At 35.1% G+C, this 23,484-nt stretch overlaps 1 protein-coding gene across 1 annotated transcript in view; it reads left to right on the top strand.

Moving 5' to 3' along the window:
• The window catches only part of LOC131032723 (probable leucine-rich repeat receptor-like serine/threonine-protein kinase At3g14840), a 169,060-nt gene that overhangs the window by 2,546 nt on the left and 143,030 nt on the right, over window positions 1-23,484 (top strand). The window contains exons 4-7 of the mRNA XM_059220329.1: window positions 16,217-16,306; window positions 16,656-16,695; window positions 16,816-16,987; window positions 17,067-17,138. Coding sequence (XP_059076312.1) covers window positions 16,217-16,306; window positions 16,656-16,695; window positions 16,816-16,987; window positions 17,067-17,138 — 374 coding nt within the window. The remainder of the gene's footprint in view (window positions 1-16,216; window positions 16,307-16,655; window positions 16,696-16,815; window positions 16,988-17,066; window positions 17,139-23,484) is intronic.

Below are 23,484 nucleotides of genomic sequence, written 5' to 3'. Positions count from 1 at the left end.
GGCAAGAAAGGGGATCGAACTAAATAGGACATGGCTTAAAAGGGAAAATTTAAGTTAAAACTAGGACAATGTGGCTTAAGGGGAAATTAACTAATTAGGACATGCATGAGGCAAGCTGAAGGTGATGGGCATAATTGGGACGTGACTTAAGGGGATCAAACCAGAAATAAGACATGTGGCTTAAAAGAGGATCATTTGAACTAAATAGGACATGGCTTAAGGGGAAATTAACTGATTAGGACATGACTCGGCTTAAGGGGATGGGTGTACAATTGGGACAAGTGGCTTAAGGGAATCAAAATAATAAGGACATGTGGCTTAAGGGGACAAAAAAAATTAGAATCTAGATGGAAGTGCAAAATAGTCAAGTTCACATTTTAAATGAATTATGAAAACCTATATATATTTTAAAAGCAATTTATCAATTTAAATCATTGAAAGACATGTAATTTAAAAAACAAGTATGTACGTACCTCTATATATTAAATACTTATTCCATTACATCATGTACCACAATTGTGTAAGAGCTCTCAATAAGGGGATGGACCTATATATCAAACAATAATATTTAAACCATCTACATGATCAAATGGTACAATCAAAAGAAATTGTATATATATATATATATATACTTATTCCATTGTACCATCTGTATCCTCTTTTTTTTCCAAAGCATCTATAATTGTCTCATGATCTTTCATAGAAATTGTTCACAACTTTTTATTACTAGGTTTGTCATGATATCTCACTAGTTGTATATTTGTTACAACAATCAAATGTGAGTGGTGTGTTATCTTCTTATGTGTTTCATAATCTTCAAAAGCAGGAAAACCATTCTTCCTTGTCAAATATTTCCTTAGCCAAGTTCCAACAACTACCACTGAACCAATCGGATAATGAAAACCATCATCATCTTCTCCAAGATTAACTAGTTTATGTTTAGTCTCAACACATCGAGCCAACCAATATAATGTTTCCTCTTCATTGTCATCAAGTGCAACAACAACATACACATGTCCTACAAACAAAAAATTAATAAATTATCAAAATTTAGAATTAAAAAATTACCATTTTTAATTCACACGAAATATAAAAAAGTTTGAAACTAATTTTATTAAATGGCCAAAAAAATAATTAAAAATGATTACACGATCATAATCATCTGATGCAAATAGTTGATCATTATCTTCAATTGTGTTAATCTAATCTTGTGCTTGAGTAGGAGTCAATGATCTTTGATTCCAATCTTCAACCCATTCATTATTCTCACATACATCAGAATCACTGAAATACAAAATTGACAAAAACATGCAAGTTCACTTATCCATTTTGTCAATCCCCTAATTGTCTCACAGTCAAGTTTTGACACAATGTTTTCGTCTTCAACTAACCAAAAGAATTGCTGAATTGTAGAGTTCACACCTGATCCAGTAGATAAGGTTGTCTTGCACCAATCTACAATTGCAGGTGCATCTTTAAATTTAACATTATCTTCAAATTTTAATTGCTCTCTAGCAAAAATTCTTTTAACACATGCACTAGCTCCATCATGTTCTCCTTTACCATGTCCAGCTTCAAAAAAACTCCATATATGTTGGATATTGTATTCCTTGTGAGCCCTGCTTAACCAATAAAACATTCAAGCATTCTTGAATTGTCCAATACAATTATCTGACCATATAAGATGTTCTGTCATCTAGATTCTTCTTTCTCTTATATTTCTGTAAAATATGCTGAAACAATATTGAACAAACTCTGACAATTGCATCCTATTATCACTCACATAGAAATGATACTCCCTTGGGATTTTTCTATCATCCTCTGTGTTATCATCTGCGTGTCTATAAACAATATGAACAAAAATAGCAACTTGAGTGGAATTGTAATATTGAGATTGAATTTCCTCTTGTGGCTTAAGAGTATAGTTTTCTGCAAAGTCCACCACTGATAGTATACTTCCAACTGGAAATGTATTTCTACATGTGCGAAATTGAGAATCAAGCCATCTAGCATGTTGAGAGTGCGTCACATATTTTGGTACAATCTTACTTTTAAATTATGACATGAATGCATGTACACTAACCTTCTCTATGATTAAATAGACACACTTTCCTATTGTCCCATCCTTTAAGGGATACTCAACATTCTTAAATCTTCTAACATCCACTAGTTATTGTCCAAATTCAGTTTCACTACTCTCATGCATACATTCTACTAGTGATGAAAAATTGACACAACTAGAACATTATCCAGAGATACATGAATGTAAATAAAATAATTGTCCATCAGTTCTTTGACAAAATAAACTTGCTACAAATTCCTTGATTGATTCAGGTGGCATATCAATACCACATTCCTGGATAAGCATGTTACTATGCAAAACACAACGTATGTATCGAAAAACATCATAATAGTAATGAAATTGCATGTGCGTTTTACAACAACAGGAGACTCTTTACTTATTAATTTTCACATACCAAGGCTTGCATTTTTTAAATGATCTTTGAATTATAGTAATATTTCCAAGTAACATAACTTCATCCAAAAAATTTCTAGAAAATTCAGTTTCAGTTTTGTCTAATAGGTGTTTTGGATGAGGGTCACGAATTTTACACCCCACTCTCAACTTTAGAACATCTCTAGCATTAGATGATACCCTTCTATTATCATGCCAAAACTTTTCAACCAAAGATTTCACTTCAATATTCAATTTCATATCTGACCTGCGAAGTCTACCACTAAAACTCCAACTTTGGTTGATTGGATCATTTTCAATACTTTCTCTTCTTTTAGCTTCTCTAACCAATTTTTTAGGATGCATCTTTAAAATTCTACTAATGTTGCTTACCATTCTTTTATTCAAGGTTTCTTTATTCACTATGGAAGTTGTTATAGCTCGTCATGCCAAATTCTTATCTTTAGATCGACTCGTTGTACCGATAAATTCAATGACATTTGCAACAACAAACATAACATGCTTAACAGATTCATCTTTTTTTTTATGGTTTATCATAGATGCCTATTTTTTTCATCACTTTTCTTCTCATTTTCCACATTCTCATCAATTGCATCATAAGTTGATATTGAATTGCAAGTTTTTTTTGATAAAAAAAATCTTTGTATATTATATTGGCATATGTTCTTATCTGTCTCCAAGAAATCTTACCAGGAAGGTTATCCAAAACCTTTTTTTCAATTTTAATAAAAAAGTTTCCTTGATCTTCAACAATTGGAGGATTTTCATTTTCACCATATTCAAAAGGATTTTCACTTTCAACATTCAAAAGAATTTCATCTTTACCAACATGAAGGTTTTCATTTTCATGGACAATTCTACCAATCTCAGCATTGGTATATCCAGCTTTTACTAAACCATCAATATGAATATCACCTATAATCACATTATCCATGTCTTCTAGGGAAGGATTTGAAGATGTACCTGGATAATTTGAAGATGTACCTGGATTTGAGGATGTTGTACTTGGAATATTCTTCATAATTGTTTCATTCACATCAACATCATCCATAATTGCATCATCTACGTCCATCTGATCCCCCAAGGCATCATCTTGAATGTTTATCTCTTCCATTGTCGTGGATCCAGAAGCATCGGGATTATTCATTTGTCGAATCCTCATTCTTCTATCTCTTTGACATTTGGCCTCCTTCTCTCTTTCTGCTTGAATATCCTCGATGGTCAATTCCCTCCTTTGTTTCTTCTTCTGACGTTGTTTAGACCCCATGACTAAAAAAATATGCAATAAATGCCACCTTAAAAAAAATGGATCTAAAATTGCAACAAAAGAGCATCCAAATGACAACTAAATCAAAATATATTATGTAAAAACTCGCACATTTGAAGACATGTTTTATTATGTCTAATTATCTCTTATTTATACAAATCCGAAAAACAAAATTAATGAAAAATAGAACGGGATCCCGTTTTCAACACAGGATCTCGTTTTAATTCAAAATGGGATCTCGTATTGTTTTTGCATTTTTAATTAATTTGCAAAATAGAACGGGATCCCGTTTTAGATACGAGATCCCGTTTGTAAAAAGATATTTTTGGGGCCTGCTTGTAGGTTCAGAATTTGGCTTGGAAAATGGTTCGAAAAGCTGAACCTGAGGCTTGGAATTGGTTTGACTTGCAACTTGAAGGCCAAATCAAGCTTCATACAAAAAAATGACTTAAAAAATATATCTGAACACCTAATTTTCAGAATTTTTTTAAACAACAAAAACCCATTATAGTACACACTGTCTAGATTCCAAATATGTAATTTTTAAAAAGAATGGATCAATATATTTAATTTTAAAATAATTTCTAATGAAAGAGATTCATAAACTTGAAATAACAGGGATTTTTAAAATTTTAATATTTTTTTTGTCTTTAAGTTTTTTGAAAAAAAATTCTATGGCATCAAACTAGAGACAAATATATATAGTTTTAAAAAAATAAAAAAAATGTTAAAGTTTAGCTCAAATTATGCTTGCCATACACGCGGATTTTTCAAAACAGTGATTATGCCCAATTAAAAAATAACAAAAATAAATATATATGGAAAACAATTACAAAAAAATATCCTCATCAAAGGTGAGTGAGTTATAGATATTTTCCCAAAAGAACAAAGACAAATACTTTCATTTAGGTCAAATTATGCTTTTCGTACACGGGCATGGTATGGTCCTAAAAAGTGACTTTTAAACTATAGGTTTTACTAATGCCTATTCAAACTTCATTTTTAAGATCTGGGTATTAAAATAAATTACATATTTGGAAAGTAGACTTCTATCACTACATTTTCTATTACTGAATTTTTTCAAGAATCATTCTTTAAGTGCCTCAAATATTTAGGTCAAACGGGACGAAATCGAAAGAAAGGGAAAAAACTTCCACTTTTTGGCCAAAAAGTGGACACAACTTCTTGCAGGCAAATAAATTTAATTTATAACTATTTGTCTCATTTTCTCTACTTATATCATATTCACTCCATCTCTCTTACTCTTTATCTCTATCTTCCTATCTCTCTCTCCCCTCTAATTCCGCTCTCTCTCTCTCTCTCTCTCTCTCTCTCTCTCTCTCTCTCTCTCTCTCTCTCTCTCTCTCTTCATTTCTTTCTCTCTCTATTTCTCTCTCTCTCCCTATCTCTTTCCCTATCCCTCTCTATCTCTTTCCCTCTATCTATATCTATCCCTCTCTCCCTCTCCCCCTTTTCTTATCTCTCTCCTTCCCCCCCCATCTTCTCTATCTTTCCCCTCTACCTATCTCTCTCCCTTTTCCTCCATCTCTCTATCTTTCCCCATCACTCCCTTCCTCCATCCCTCCCCCTATTGATCTTTCTATCTCTACCTCTCTCTCCCTTTCTCTTCCCATATATCTTTGTTCTGCCCTGTACACTGTCTCAGTTAGCTACCAGATCAAGAATGCGCACGTGAAACTACGCCAAAATGGATTCTTGATCACTTCTCACTCACATATGATCATATCATCGACCAAAAATATCACCCACACCAAATTTATATACTAGTAACTACAAAAATAGGTTATACATCATGTCATCTTGAGAGTGTAACGTGTAGATACATGTCGGCTTGATCAGATCTAAAAAGATAAATGTGGATCACCAAAATGATAATAAGATGATGTATCTAAGTCGGCTCAATCAATAAAAACATGATTCAATGCACCGCAATCACCAGAAACTTCCAGACCCAAAAATGATATGTTCTTCCTGAAATATCGATTCACACGCTACCGATTAACACCTACTTTTGGATAGGAAGAATCATTACTACCGAATCAGATCTCCATGAAGAGTTGCCATCAATGACAACCCTAAACCAAAAATCAGTCATTGAAAACCACCAGAAATCATCAGATGAGTGTCAATTGCCAACAATCTCCCCCTTTGGCATTGTTGGCAACACCTGTGAAAAATGACTAAGTGTTGAAACCTGTGAAACCTGCACACCAGATCACGAATGAAAGAATTCTAAGGCTCCCCCTTAGATCAACAATCCAAAATCTGCATCACTGAATTGTATACTCCTGTACATTTTTCACCTTATCTCTCCCCTTTTGACAACAATGCCAAAGATGGGGTGTTGTCCAAAATTTATATACAGATGAAAAACACTTTACAAATACTTGAAGAGGTTAGCATAAAAACTCTTCAAAAATCCTAGGTGAGTATACCACCCACTCTTCAAGTTTCCCAAAACTATGATAAATGCATTAAATACAATAGAATGAATTTCTAACTCTTTCAAATATGATGATATAGGTCGGGCCATCTCCTTCATACAGTCCACCTTATTACTTAGCATAGTGTCTAATCGGACAGAAATCAGGTTTCGGAGTTCACCCAATTTCCTCAATACTTTTGGTTAATGTTACATTAGGGTCAAAAGATTGAGAAATGCTAGCAAGCTTGCCCTAGCAGACACCTATTTGTTTATCAATATCAACAGTGAACTTAGGCAAAATAAGGCAAGATTTATATAGTTTACCGGCTTCTGACAATGTGTCAGAAATAGTCTGCAATCTCTTATTCAGATTTACCCTATCATCTTTAATCATCTTTAGGAATGTTTGTTTCCTAACCTCCTTAAACTTATCCAAAAATTTATGAGTAGTCGTCTTCTCCAAAGAATCTAAATTGGCATTTACACTGTCAATCAATTGTAATAATTTACCAGAGGGGTTGTTATTTAAATCTAATTGTACACTGGGAGCCACCTTCTACAAAACATCTACATACATCAAAATTAGCTTTTTGTCTTCAGTCTCTGATTTCACAAGATCTTGACTGGATTGGGCTTGTACTGCAGCTGCGAGCATAAGCTTCTCTATAGGAGACATCTTCCTAAGATCAACTAAACCATCAAGATTGATTGGAATCTAAGGCGGGATCCCTGTAATTGAAGGAGTGGCAATTGCCGGATCATCTATGCCTTTACCTTTGTCAACCTCAGCTACCTTAGCCTCTGCTGGCACAACATCCTTCATCTCTCCCTTATCCCCTTTATCTATTGCACCGATGTCGCCACTTGGTGCAATATCAACCTGTTGAATCAAAGGGGCTACAGAGTTATCTACCACCAGAGGATTGCCATTGGTCTCAACATCAAGTGTGGTATTTCCTTGGTCTTCCGGTTGATCTTCAGATTGAGTCTCAACCTTTTGACTTCCCGAAACACCTTGCTTATCTTCCAACTGAGATGGTTTAAATGCATCTTTGTATAGAGGGTCATTCTAAATAATCTTTCTCCATATCTCTTCCATTTCTTTCCTTACCTCCTCTATATTCACAATCATCAATCTATTGATCCTATTTTTACTTCTGAATTCCTTTTTATTTGCCTCTTCAATTAGCCTATTCACTTCATCATGAGTAATAAAAGTACATACATTTACTAGCTCTCTCCTTCATTTCTCTATCAATTTTGCTTGCATTCATTCTTCTAGCATCTATTAAATTGTATAAGTCCTTTGGAATTGACTTTTCTAATTCAATTAATGTCTTACTGAAATTATGTAAGTATAATACAACTGCTTCCTCAACTTTCCTTTTGTCACCTTCATCAAAATACTCAAAAATTGCTTCAAGATTCTTTAAATTGCCATCCACTATTATTTCATCTATCAACTAGTCTGCTGATAGTGGAGGAATGATTGTGTACTTACCTTGTATGTTGGCAGACTTAAGGTCTTTGTCAAGTTGACTTTTGACCTATCTACCTCTTCGGGATCTTCCGGTAGGAACAAGGTCTGACTTAGCCTTTTTGCTTTGTTGTGCTCCACCGGATTGAGGCTTCCTCACTAATCTGACAAACTCTCCCCTTTTATTTTCTCTTCTTGCCTCTTCCTCAGATTTAGTTTCTAAGGCCACTAGAGATACAACAACATAGGTTCTTTTTGGCTTTTCTTTCTGCTTTGACACACTATTTCCGGATTGGCTAGGTTTTGCAGACTGTGCCACTGGAGTATGAGTAGACTTTGTCACTTTAGGTTTTTCCTTGGAGGGAACCAGATCAACCATGGGTTTATTGGTTTCCTCTTTGGCCTCCTTTTGTGCATATTTCTCTCTTTCTTTCTTTCTTTACTTCCTCCTTGGTGAAACCCATATGAGCAGCTACTTCTTCTGCCATCTTAGTGACTTTTCTCTTCCGGGCAGGGGCAGTGAATTGTGTATGCAGAGTGAGGTCTTTCTCCTTGAATGTGCCAAATCTCCCTTCCTTGGGATCCACCGATTGACTCAGAAGGTGTGCATATGCCTCAAGTGTATTAGAGTCAACTTCATACCCCATGGGCATGATCTGAACTATTAGGGGCTCCACTGCTTCCATCAGACACTGATCCTTATCGACCATGAAGCAAATGGTTTGTTCATATTTCTCAACTACCTTCTTAGGAATCCTTTCCCTATTCTTCATTGCAGCTTGGAAGGTTTTAAAGTATCCCCAGAGGGAAGATATCCTCATGATTGCATCACCGACTCCCCATAGACCTTCTTTGATCTGCATGACCACCGATCTATCATAGGCCCACTGGACCTTACCTTTGATACTGGGTATCTCATTTAGGAAGTACAATGCCAGACAAATTAGGAGTGTACCATATTTAAATGTATGCTTTTTATCCTTCTTGATATTCTTTAGATTACTCAACAATTCATTCAGAAGTGCAATGCATAGATCATACCTCTTATCTTCCTTGAGCAATTAGTACACAAAGTAAATAGTAGTACCAAAGACATAGGTGTACCGGTTGGACTGGTAAACCTTGTATCCAACTACCATTGATGCAAACTTCAAATCATTCTCCAAAATGTCATTCACAGTCATGGCTCTACTATTAAATTTGGATCCTGTGGTAGCTATGACGGTGTCATTTGATACTTTCCGTAAACTGGGCACATCACTAATTTCTGCTAAGATAGTTACAACATGGACCACTTGCTTGGTGATTTTGTGTGGCCTATCAAGCCATATAAACTCATCATGCAAACGACTAAGGATGTACCGAATCCATTCTGCCTCGTCAAACAACGAAAAATGCACAAACTGTGAGAAACCCTTATCCTGTAGCACCTTATACTCGGGTTTGAGATTTCCCAAACTGTCCACCAAAATGCTTGTTTTATAGGTCCAACATATCTGCATTTCCAAGCTCTTAAAAGGTCACAATAAATGTAGGCCCTGATATCTTCGTTGTGCAGCACGCGCGTAGGGCACTGATGAGAATGCACCTTCTGGATCATCCTCAACCGATTTAAAAGGATGTTTCTTGAAGACTAGACAAGCCCTATCCTTAATCTCAACCACCAAAGGAGTCGCAATACCAGAGACTAAAGCCATTTCAAATCCTAGGGTTTGTGAAAAACTGAGAGTCTAAACAGATAAATATCTTGCTCCACAACTAGGCGCTGAAATTCACTTTGAAGTCGTTGAAATCGTCAAGTTGCTTTTCTCTCTTCTCTGCTCTATTCGCTTGATCACATTGTGACAAATAAGACTTCAAAATGCACTTTTATCCTTCAAAAACCTAATTTTCCATTGTAATAAATGTAGCAACTGGTTATCATGATCTTCATGAAATTGCATACTAGAGCACCAAATCCTTTAGAAACTTTCGGATATCATCAACACACGTGATTCAATCCTTCTGCAATCTTTCAGAATCAATTGCAGACCACCGAAGAGGGGTTTCTTAGAATCTGCATGAAAAGCTCCCCCTAAGGCATAAAGCCCTAGTTATCGGATGAAGATCCTGCATCGGATTCGGGTGCAGACCCACTATCAGCTTTGGATTCATCCTTTCTTACCCATATTTTCTCATGCTTCTCCTTGATCTCTTCTACTTTCGCTTTTCCTTTCTCAGCTGATTTGTTTTTATCTACTGGAGCACTACTCTTGCTTTTGCAGTACTTTGCAATGTGACCGGTTTTGTTGCATGCTTGACAAACAACATTATTCTGCATAGGTCTGAAGTTCATCTGATTTGGTCTTGTCCTACACTAATTAGAGATGTGTTCAAACATTCCACAAGAATATCACCTTTTGTTTTGAAAATTATTCATTACTTCTCTACACACATTTGACTTGTGACCAAAATTATTGTATATAAAGCACTGACCAAAAAAGGTAGGAACATTATTCATGTTATCAATTCCATTACTCATCCTACTTTTGCATTGATTCGCCATATGACCAAACTTATTGCAAGTAAAGCATCTACCATTGAATTTATGAGCATTAGGTTGCCTTATCGAAGGATTCTTGCTCTTCTTCTGATCAGGTTTTGCATTGCCTTGTCCAGATCCGGAGGATTCACCTTTCTCAAATCCTAGACCTCGCACATCTTTACCATGTCTCCGACTTTCCAGCATCTCATCAAGCCTTGCTGAGCTAGCTTTGAATTTGTCTTTGTATTCATTGGTAGTAGCAAGTTCATCCCTTAAAGTTGCAACCTATCTTTCAAGTTCTTGACCATTATTTCTTGATTGTGTCAACTCAAGCTTCAACTGATCATTCTCATAGGTAAGCCTGAAGCATTCATCTGCTTTTTCCTTCAATGATTGTGCCAAATTCTCTTCATTCTTCTTCCGGTCCTCAATCTCCTTAGTCAACCTCATCACAATGGATTGCATCTCATTTTTGAAAGCAACATTCTCTCTCTTAAGCTTTTTAACTTCATCAGTTTTATCCTGGTATTCCATGATCTAATCTTCCTTTTCCTTTAACTTGTCCATCAATTCCTTCCTCTTCTCTCTAGAGATGTTTTCTTGATCTTTCAGGTCATTAATGAAATCATCAACAACATTCTTCAAGTTCTTTTTCAAGGTACAAATCTCATTTCTAGTTGCATCAAGATCCTCAAGTGCCACATTGAGTTGTCTCTGAAAACTGGAAGCCATTGAATCAATCTCCCGGATCTTCCTCAAGTGGTTAAACTTCCTTAGAGGTACTTGGGTTTGATACCAATTGTTGGAATCAGGGATCACTGAGAGGGGGGGTGAATCAATGATCTATGTAATGTCCCTACTAGTTAGGGATCACTATCCTGCAAAAACAGATTGTTAGAATACAACAGACATAAAAATATATATCTAATCTAAATTGCAATCGAACTTAAATATACTTAATTAACATATCATAATTTTAATCTAAAAAAAGGATACGAATGCTATACAAAGTATGTCCTTAGGCGGCCGCGAAGCTCGCCTTCTTGGAACCCATCTTGATTCCAAGCCCTCCAGGAAGTCGAAGGTGAATTTAACTCCTATCTTGAATGTAATTTCTTACATCCAAGCCCTCCAGGAAATCAAAGGTTAATTTGATTCCTGTCTTGGGTGTAACCTTTTACGCCCAAGCCATCCAAGGAGGACCATGTGTTCATTCCTTGCCTTGGGTGATGCATCCCATCACCCAAGTCCTCAGAGTGGACTGGCCAGATCCATCTCCTCTTGGTTGAACTTAATCAACCAAGCCATACATATGCATATCAATAATCAGTATATATTGCCCTAGGGATTAGCATAATCCCTCCCTTAAACTAAGGAAGTTTCCTCCCTATAGTTTCCATCATGTGATAATATATTTTTGCCTTTCCTTAATATTTTCCTATTCCCTATTCCATATGTTTATATTCCTGATTTAGCATGTATTTTTTTTCATATATTCCTTAAAACATTCATTAACCCATATTCACATATATTTTAACCAAGCATTGACATATATTCCTTAATAGTTGAAATCCTTTCATTAAAGCATTTATTAACATGAATATTATATATACATTAACTACATTAATTATATCCCTTCATTACCTATTTAATAGATTAATGCATTTATTATAACATTCATTATTTATATCCATTAATTACTTATATTATAATGTTAATTATTTGTATCCCTCTAAAATACACAATAATTAACATTACTACGACCTTGCCTATATTCATTACCTCCTTAGTATATTTACCCCTTACCTGTTGGCTTGCAACAAAATTCCCTTTTTATTCCTCTACTTCTTGTGCCTCTCCTTTTTCCTTTCATTGCTGCAACTGCTTCCCTTTAATGCCTCGTGAAGGGCTGTGACCCCCCACGATCCCCTTCTGCATGAAGGGGTGCGGTGGTAATCGCAGCCCAGGCTACGATTACCGTCGCACTTCTTTGTGCGGGGTGATTCGGGGGGGTTTATTTAATTTGTTTGTTTGCTTTTTTTAAGATGTATATACATGTGTATAACGCTTTATTTTAATATTGCTTTTTAATAATAATGTTTGCCTTTTAATATATATAAATGTGTAGTAAACAACACTTCATTTGTTATATATTTAAAATAATAACATAACACTTCTTTCATTATATGTATATATTAAATATATTACATATTAAATAATGCTTTCCTTTATTATATAAATATATTTCCTCTATTTAATATAATATTTCTATTATCGTATTAATCATGTATTTACAATAATCTTATTTACTCGATCCATATCCTTTAATATTATTACATAACTCTACATTAGGTGATAACGCAGGGGTTATCACAATCTACCAGTTGAGAGATTTTCAAATTTAACTTTTAACCACTAGAAGCATACACTTAAAACTGAAATGCATAAACAAATAACAAACAACCACAAGATCATAACTCTAGTATTTTTACGTGGAAACCCAAATGGGAAAAACCACAATGGGATTTGAACCCACAATATTATTCCACTATGGCCAGTAGCAAAACAATATTACAAATGAGAATGCACAAGCATTCAGGCACACTGCCTAGAGCTCACTGCTCAAATGTAATTGCCCGCAGGGCTACGACCCTTAGGGAAGTCTCATTGACTTACACAACTGATTACAATGATTAATTACATTGTATGAACTCTGAAATAGCATCTACTATGCTTGGATGACTTCCGGTTAGGCACAAATTAACTGACTGAATCACCTTCTTTGTTTTGTCCTGTACACTGTCTCAGTCAGTTACCAGATCAATAATGCACACGTGAAACTACGCCAAAATGGATTCTTGATCACCTTTCGCTCACATACAATCATATCATCCACCAAAAAGATCACCCACACCAAATTTATATACCGGTAACCACAAAAATAGGTTATACATCATGTCGGCTTGAGAGTGTAACATGTAGATACACATCGACTTGATCGGATCCAAAAAGATAAATGCTTGTCACCAAAATGATAATAAGAAGATGTATCTAAGTCGAATCAATCAACAAAAACATGATTCAATGCACCGCAATCACTGGAAAGCTACTAGACCAAAAAATGCTCTATTCTTCCTAAAATACCGATTCACACTTTATCGGTTAACACCTACTTTCGGATAGGAAGAATCATGACTGCTAGATCAGATCTCCATGAAGAGTTGCCATCAATGACAACCCTAAACCAAAAATCAGTCACCATAAACCACCAGAAATCACCCGATGAGTGTCAATTGCCAACAATCTCGCCATCTATATCTCCTTCCTCTATATCTATCTATCTCTCTACCCGTCTCTATCTTTATCACCCCCTCTACCTCTCTCTATCTCTAGATATCTATTTGTCCCCCTCTTTTGCTCTTGCTTTATCTTCATCTCTACCTCTCCATATTTCTTCTTCCATCTCTCCATCTATTTCTATCTCATTATTTCTTCGTCTCTCTCTACCCCTATATCTCTCCCTCTCTCTCCCTCTCTTAATATATCACTTCCTATTTCTATCTCTATCTTTCTATCTCTCTCTTTATAATTATTTATCTCTTCCATCTCTATATATCCCTCTTTCCTCTCTCTCTTTACCTTCTCCTCTCCACTCCATGTCCCTCTCCATCTCCATTTATATTCCGTCTTCCTCATTATCTCTATCTTCTTGCCTCTATCTCTCACTCTTCTCCCCTCTCTTTCCCTCTTTCTATCCTTATCTCTCCCTCTCTCCCTATTGCAAACATAACATAGAGCTAGTTGGTAATGGAGCTTGGATATCTTCTTGATTTAGAGGTTTCATTTCAATCATGTTTGTATCCCTATACATGGATGCATAGTTGATTTGAAACCATCACTTCTCCATTGAGACCTTTGTTGCACAAACAACATCATTTGCTATTTGGCCTACCAATTGACCTCGTGTTTTTTTTTTATATTGAATCAAACAATTCACTTCATGTATCACACAAATGTATGCAAAAAATAGACCCAAAAATTCCTAGTTGAACTTTTCGACATACCCATTGCACACCAAGGCACGATTGCTATTATAATTTGAGATGAACCACTTAAACAAATTAATAGATCTCCTCATTCAAAACTTCTTCATCCAAATGTTTATAAAATGAAAATAAATAACTGAATGATTTTAATGACATCCACGACACTAAATAACCTCCCACATTTATTATGTATTCAAAGTCACTACTTTCTTGTCTCGGCGGAGTTAAATAGAAGAGACAAAGATGAGTAATTGAGATTGCATGGTTGTCCCTCAGAAAAGCGACCTGTTTGGCTGTAAAGTTGAGAGAACCCAAAAAGTGAATGCAACCTGTTTGGCTGTAAAGTTGAGAGAACCCAAAAAGTGAATGCAGTCATGACCCACCGAGTAGTTGAGGAGACTTGACTCTAGAGCAGCCGCTGGACATATATTGACTTGCGGCCAAATCAAACGGGTTTATGGCGTCCATAGTCTTGGCGTCTTTGACGGGGTGATCTTTATCATATTCGCGGGTATAAGCAGACGTCATGATGGCCCTCTTCATAAGAAGTGTCGCGCGGTAACCAAGAATGTTTCGGAGTTTTAAATTAAAATATTTATATTATAACATCTCTCAATAAACAATAAACAACAATCTTATATTTAAGAAAAGATATATTCTGTTTGGCTTTTACTATTGCTTCATATGTAGTTAGTGAAGATAAAGATAATAAAATAATAATTGTTTTGGATGAATATGATAATAGAATTGTTATGATATGTTTTGTTATAAATTTAAAATTTTCAAATTAAAGTTATGATGGTACAATTTTTGGATCAATGATATGTTTAATTATATTGTATTTTGGAGACATGAATTTTCATAGTTCATAGTATTGTTGTGCATAGTTTTTTTGTTCTGATTATGTAATTATTTTCCTCGATGTTTCGGATCAAACTCCATGTCTCTTCTCTTGTAATGCTCTATTCCTCATGATGGATCATATAGTGAGAATTGAAATGTTGAGGAAAAACATCTACATAGTCAGAACTAGAAACCATGCACAACAATATATTGTATTTGTTCATGCTAGTGAGAGGCATCTACAATGACATACAAATATCCGTAAACAAAAAAACTGGTAGATGACAGGTAAATGCATGCATATTTTAGTTTTTCTATAAGTATTATTTTATTACTCGGAATAAAATAGAATCATTACCACTTGTCTCTAAGTATATGAAACCGTTACATCTTTAATGAGAGTGAAAGAGTGTAGCATTATTCAACTCCATGTCCATGTCTTTTTTGACAACTAATAAACATGCAAGACAATTATGTGATATCTCTCAGCATTATTTTACATATATTTTTTTAGAATATATGTTTACTAGTTTGATAGTTGAAATTGTAGTTAGAGTGAATGTTAGTAACAATTAGATTACATAAATAGTGCATTAGTAAAGAAATTTAGAGTCATTAATGGTGGATGACTTAAATTCGTGTTAGTCTTTTTAAGGGATAGAAGCAATAATAATGGATAACAACACTATCTCAATGAGTATGAATCAAAATTTGTTAAAATAGAAGTAAATATATTTAGTCTAAATCTTTTTTCAAAAAAAAATTTAATAATTTGAAAGTCAACCATACAAAAAACAATAAAGTTGCCATTTGAATTTTGAATTAATTACATTATGGATGTAATTGAAAATATATTAAAACATTTAATGCATTGACAATATAACAAATTTTAAATAATAGTTTTATTTATGTACTATTGTTAATTAATAAGAAAATAAAAAATAATATTTTTCAAAATTATTAACTAAAAATTTAATTATATGCTATTCAATTTTTTTTAATTTTATATGATAACTGACCATCACAATGGATAGCATTAATAATATTGCTGCCATAAGCAAAAACTGATAAGATAGCATTAATAATATTGCTGCCATGAACAAAAACTAATACTTCAACGAACCCTTTCCATAACAGGAACGCCTTCAGTATAACAGGTATGGCTCACATCAGTTGAAGAGACATTTGCTGGTCACAAAGACTTCAAGCCCCGTACATTTTGTCCTGGTAAGGAAGTCTCCATTCCGCGTTATCCGAACAGAGAGCAATACAGGCATTTACCAATAAGGTGTTTTCATTGAATAGGTTTAGTTTGAACATCTCGAACTGAAATTCTCCATACCTAGAACATTCCTTTGATTTTTTTCTGCTTACGTCATCCCCAACTTGTCTTCATGGATCCTTCATTTTTGTATTGTTGTCATTATCATTGCAATTACGGCTCATACCACCTCAGAATAAAAAGAGCACAAACCGGTCAGCTCTGCAATTTTTCCCTCCTGCAATGGCCAACATTTTTCATGCAGGTCTTAAGCTCTTGCTTTATACATATATAAGCCTTACATGCATTTTGCAGCCAGGAGATTCTACTGCTAATACAACAGACCCTCAAGAAGGTGACTTAATTCTCTTTAATCTTTTCAATGCTTTCTTTATCGCCCATTGGGTGTACTAAAAGAATTCTTTTTTCATCTTTTTTGTTCTCAAGCACTTACTTTTTCTTGCCTTTTGAACAGTCAAAGCACTGGAAATTATCGCAAAGAAGTTGCAATATAAAAAGTGGAACTTCAGTGAAGATCCTTGCAGTGAGAATGGAAGCTGGATTAAGAGCCGGGATAAAAATAATGAAAACCTGGTGTCCTGCAACTGCACCTTGGACGGAGATAGCTTTTGCCATATTACCCAAATGTATGTTGATAATATTTTCATTTTCGTCGGACTTCTAGGATTTTTTTATGGTTTTGTTCAATGGGGTACTTGATCGCAGATTTCTCAAGAGGCAGAATCTCTCTGGAGTGATTCCACCCGAGTTTGCCACTCTCACGTACCTTGAAGAGCTGTAAGTGTTGGGGACTCACTTCATCTTGTACTGTTACTGTTTTGACTAATAGCTTTGATTGCCCAGTGTTTGCTTTCTCTTTTGGTTAACAACTAACATTGACAAGTTTGAAGTCATGAGTTCTAATAAAGATTTTCAATAATGTCCACGAGGTCAAAGAAGCCTACCCAAAAGCAGCACACGATCCCCCAAGCACCAGTCTTAAAACAATTGTATTCTGCTCTCTAGATCATATCTTTCCCAATGAATTTTGCAATTTTGTTCAGCTTTGCCTTTTCAATGTCCTATGCTGAACTTTGATCAAGAAGTTTGCAAATTTGTTCAGCTTTGCCTTCTCAGTGTCCTATGCTGAATTTTGATCAAGAAGTTTGCAAATTTGTTCAGCTTTGTCTTCTCAACGTCCTATGCTGTAATCTACCGTGCAGTTTTAGCGCATTTAGGTGTACATGATTCTTTCTAGGTTTTTCATGAGCTTCAGGATGGTATAGTATGCATTCCAATCAGAGAAGATATCTGAATTTACTATTTTTAGTAAATTGCGACAGGCTGACGGCTGTTTGCTTTATAGGGTTTTTCTGGGTTTTTTGAGAGCTCCAGTGTGGTTTGTGTTGAGTTATGATCAGATTATCATGGGCAGGTAAATTTAAAATTTGATTTATGTTTTGATCACAGTCACCAATGAATATTGGTCTCCTAATGTATGAATGGCAATCTGAGATTATATTATCCAGTCAACTTGAGTATATCGATTGTCTAATTGGTTGTATTTGATCCAATATATAGGATATATATGATATGCTATTGGTTCCCTCCAGTCTGCTAATGTATTCAGTCTTGTATGATATGCTCTCACAATATGCTATATATATATATATATATATTGATCTGCAATCAATATATGTAATTGCTGATGTTAATCTGATTGCCACCGACTGTTGAGTGTAACTATCGATCTGCATAGATCAACGAATATGTGTAGATATATATCCAACCTTTGATTATAATGCAACCTCTACAGTTAATATTTATGCACTCCTGAATACGCCTTGCTCAATTGTAATTATGAACTGCAGTATATATTTGACTTCTTATTACGTATAGCATTCTTCACGAACTGCTGTATTTCAAATCCTTGTTGTATCGCTGTATATATATTATTGATCTCTTGCTACGTTAATATTCTTTTTCTTCAAAGGAAATGAATCATATTAAAATACGATGCCACATGACTTCCTAAGAAGTCGTGACTCTTCACTAATAGATCCGATGACTATTGGAATCAAAACGGATTCATATATAATCAGTTATGTATAATCGATTTAACTAAGTTGATTATTAACCACAGCGATAACAATTCAATCATTAACCAATACGATAATAATCGATCATAACCAAACATCGATTGTGAATGAAAGTTGATAGTTGGATATGTACGTTGAAGGTAATCATCAACTATATTTATTAAACGGCACATATAAACATTTAATATCATTTTCATTAATAGCCGACATATGTAATTGTCTAAGGCCGATAGGCCAATTAGACAATTACGTTGTCTCTGTTGGCCCTAATGGAGTCCGATCGTAGCTATTCTATCATCAACACTCCCTCTTAGCTAGGGAGGAATCCTTCTTAATTTCTATAAGTTACATCACCTCATCATGATGATTGACCACAATGGCTACATCCATATGTGGAAAGGAAAGATATCACCTTACTGTGATGTCAACTATCATGGCTCCTTCATATATATCACTTCACGTGATATCAATCATTATGGCTTATCCATAGATATCACCTCACATGATATCAACCATTATGGCATATCTATCACCTCACGTGACATCCACCATTATGGTTTATATATAGATATCTCCTCATGTAATATCCACCATTATGGCATGTCCACAGATATCACCTCACGAGATATCAACCATTATGGCATATCCATAGATATCACTTCACATGATATCCACCATTATGGTTTATCCATAGATATCTCCTCATGTAGTATCCACCATTATGGCATGTCCACAGATATCACCTCATGAGATATCAATCATTATGGCATATCCATAGATATCACTTCACGTGATATCCACCATAATGATATATACAACCATTATTGTGAGATCGTCACCTTACAATAATGGTGAGATGTACAAGTGTTCATCATTGTGAGATCATCACCTCACAATGATATTCACCATTGCTCATCCAAAGGATAAACACACAAGTACAAGAAAATCATCACGGATTCTCTCACATGATGTTTGTCATGGAGTCACACACATGACATTCACCATGCACCATATCAGAGGGTGAGAAAAGGGCTTACACCTCAAGTCTCTCCAAAGAGAAATGCATTAATCAAGAGTTTGCACTATAAACATCTTTTGAAAATAAGAAGACATTAGTATATATATATGAACAAAATATAAACAAGTCAATGTTGCTGAGACTCAATCTCAGCTAGGGCTTTATTCTCTACCATACCAAGCTTACCTCGAAAGTACACATTTATTCTGGAGAGAGGCTTGGTGAGAATGTCTGCCGTTTGCTCATTAGTACTAATGTACTTCAACTGAATAGCATTCCTTTCCACCATGTTTCTAACATAGTGATACTTGATCTCCACATGCTTTGACCTTTCATGAAATACAAGGTTGGAGTCTGCATCACTCTTGGTGTATTCCACGCTCACCAAGTATTTATCTATCCAAGAATATCATGACCTAGGAGTCAACATAAAGGACCTTCCACCCTACATACATAGGTCTCCATCCCATGAATCATAGTCCTTTGACTGATCACTAGAGAAATCATCTTGACATGGTCCACTCCCTTTGAACCAATATGACCAAGATCCTCAGATATCAATCGAAGCACATCCTCTTAGCTTCTCCCTCTGTTACGGAAGCATCCCCTTCTCACATGGTCCCTAATCATGGAAGATAACTTGCTTCAGGAGACTCATCATCTGGTATGATCCTCATAGGGCTGGAAGTGCTAGATCCAAAGCCACCATGGATCTATTGTCATAAGATCGAGCCCTGGCAGGAATATGACCATCTTGAGATTTAGAACAAAATCTCCTTGCATGTGCTCCCTCTCACTGGAAGAGCCTTCTTGTCTCATCTTGCTTCGTACCCCTAGATGCTATCATCACCTGCACAAATGCCTCTATGGCTTTCACAAGTGAATTGCACTTCTGCAGGTAAATATTTGTTTTGGAAATGCAAAATCTCAGAATCTCCACTAAAGTCCTTTGCATATTCTTCTCGAATTTCAATCTCTTCATCACAAATAGAACTTCAAAACTCTATAACCTGAAAAGCAACAGGCTGATTTTGAAGATGTCCTGTATGTAAGGGACAAGTAAATTGAAGAAATTTGAAAACAAGATATCCAAATGCAGCTTGTTGTAAGCGGACATTTGCTCACAATGTTGTTTCACAAATAACACACATAATGTAATTGCATGAATTAATAACTACATATGAAATTCATGAACATTATTCAACCATAAAACTTATCTCTTTCAAATGAGAATATGAATCCATCTGCATCCTTTTGTGGAAGAGTCTCACCAACATCCGCAATGGAAGCTTGAGGCATAAAACTGAACATTTCATTGCGTAGTGACCATATTTGTCACATCTAAAGCATTGCATTTCTGAAATATCCTTCCTTCTTTTGAAGTGTCCTTTCTTACCTTTTCTTCTTTGAGGAGTGAGAGGCAAGAACATGAATATCTTCATTTGTAGAACTTTTATCAATGCCTCTTGTGACCAATCTTGACTCTTCTTGAATGTAGTCTATTTTCAATCGATCAAACTTAGGAAGTTTTGATCTTGCACTTATCCCTTGAATAAATGACTCCCAAGATGAAGGGAGACCATTGAGTGCCAACATGGCTAACTCTTTGCCCTCTATAGTGTGTCCAATGGTAGAGAGTTGATCTCTCAATTCAGTAATCCTCATGAAGTATGAGGTGATGGATTCTTCTTTTGTCATTTTGATGTGGTGAAGTTGTTGCTTTAATGCAAGGGCTCGGCTAGTGCTGTTTATCTCATATATCTCCTCTAATGCTTTGAACATGCCATATGCTGTCTCCAACTTGGAGATAATTGGCACGATGTGATCTTTCACCGAGTCAACCAACTTCTTCATTGCTTAATGTTTCTTTCTCTTCCATTGAAGCTTCTCATCCTCTTCGGTTGGTTCTGGTATGGCTTTCTTCACGAATTTGGCTAATTCATTTTCCCCCAAGGCAAGCATAATTCTAAACTTCCAAGATACGAAGTTTGATGCCCCCTCAAGTTTGTCTTCAACTCTAATTCCATTCACCATCTTGACGTTGATAGAAGTAGTCGAACTTGAAGACAATAGTAGAAGATAACCCTGCCTCTATAAATCTGATCTGATCTTTTCTTAGGCTTGCTCTTATACCATGTTGAGTTATGATGAGATTATCATGGGCAGGTAAATTTAAAATTTGATTTATGTTTTGATCACAGTCACCAATGAATATTGGTCTCCAAACTTATGAATGGCAATATGAGATTATATTATCCAATCAACTTGAGTATATTGATTGCCTAATGGGTTGTATTTGATCCAATATATAGGATATATATGATATGCTATTGGTTCCCTCCAATCTGCTAATGTATTCAGTCTTTTATGATATGCTCTCACAATATGCTACGTATATATATTGATCTGCAATCAATATATGTAATTGCTGATGTTAATCTGATTGCCACCGACTGTTGACTGTAACTATCAATCTGCATAGATCCACGAATATATGTAGATATATATTCGACCTTTGATTATAATGCAACCTCTACAGTTAATATTTACGCACTCCTGAATATGCCTTGCTCAATTGTAATTATGAACTGCAATATATATTTGACTTCTTATTACGTATAGCATTCTTCACGAACTGCTGTATTTCAAATCCTTGTTGTATTGCTGTATACATATTATCGATCTCTTGCTACGTTAATATTCTTTTTCTTCAAAGGAAATGAATCATATTAAAATATGATGCCACATGACTTCCTAAGAAGTCGTGACTCTTCACTAATAGACCCGATGACTATTGGAATCAAAACGGATTCATATATAATAAGTTATGTATAATTGATTTAACTAAGTTGATTATTAATCACATCAATAACAATTCAATCATTAACCAATACGATAATAATTGATCATAACCAAACATCAATTGTGAATGCAAGTCGATAGTTGGATATGTACGTTGAAGGTAATCATTAACTATATTTATTAAACGGCACATATAAACATTTAATATCATTTTCATTAATAGCCGACATACATAATTGTCTAAGGCTGATAGGCCAATTAGACAATTACGTTGTCTTTGTCGGTCCTAATGGATTCCGATCGTAGCTATTTTATCATCAACAGTTTGACATGCAAATTCTTCGGAGATGATTTTTGGACTTACCATTTTTAGTAAGTCACGATAGCTGCTCAGAATATGCTCAAATGGAGATTGGTGTCACTTACTATTTTTAGCAGTGCTATTTTTAGTAAGTGCTATTTTTAATAAATGCTATTTTTAGCCATACAGTTGTGCAGCAGAGTAACACTTGGGGATCTATTCTCAACAATCCTGTTTAGCAGTGGTCTCTTCAAGATTCTTGGAATCTATTTTTGGTAAATAAATAACTTTGGTTATTTATTTAATATTATTTTCATGACTTTACTTGGGCGATATTTAATTTTGTTTTGTAAAGTAAAAAAAAAGTGTTTTGGGCGTCCAATCTAGACTTAGAGAATAAGGAAATATTTTATTGAATGGAAATTCATATTTGGCATCCAACTTTGGGAAAAAATAAAAAGAAGCAAAAGATACAAGTTATATTTTATTTTCCTAATGAGGCGTCCACTTTGGAGGGAAAGTGAATTCAAATTTTTGGGGCTCAAGTCTATAAATAAAACCCTTCTCTCCTTCATTTGGCTATGCTGAATATTGAGATAATGAAGTGCTACCGAATTGTCTGCAAAATCTTGGCTTCAGGGTTGTGTGCCCTCCTAGCTTATCACAGTTTCGAGTTTGAAAGACAATTCCTAGTTGTCTGAGGAATTTCATTCAGAGATTTCTAGTGGTTTTTTCAGAGAAGATTGGTGTGTTCTTTCTGGTGCAAACAAACCCTATAGCTGAAGTACGTTTCTATTCATCTTGGTTGGAGTTGTTATTAGATTTTTGTGGGTGCGGGCTCAAATTTCTCATATGCTCATGTCACCTGTTTGCTTATATTTTGGGAAATTTTGGTGGAGAGATTGATTTTTGGTTGCAAATCGA

The sequence above is a fragment of the Cryptomeria japonica genome, chromosome 5 (assembly GCF_030272615.1).
Source record: "Cryptomeria japonica chromosome 5, Sugi_1.0, whole genome shotgun sequence".
NCBI lineage: Eukaryota > Viridiplantae > Streptophyta > Pinopsida > Cupressales > Cupressaceae > Cryptomeria > Cryptomeria japonica.
Note: the sequence above shows the minus strand (reverse complement) of the source record. Positions and strands in the feature narration are given on the sequence as shown.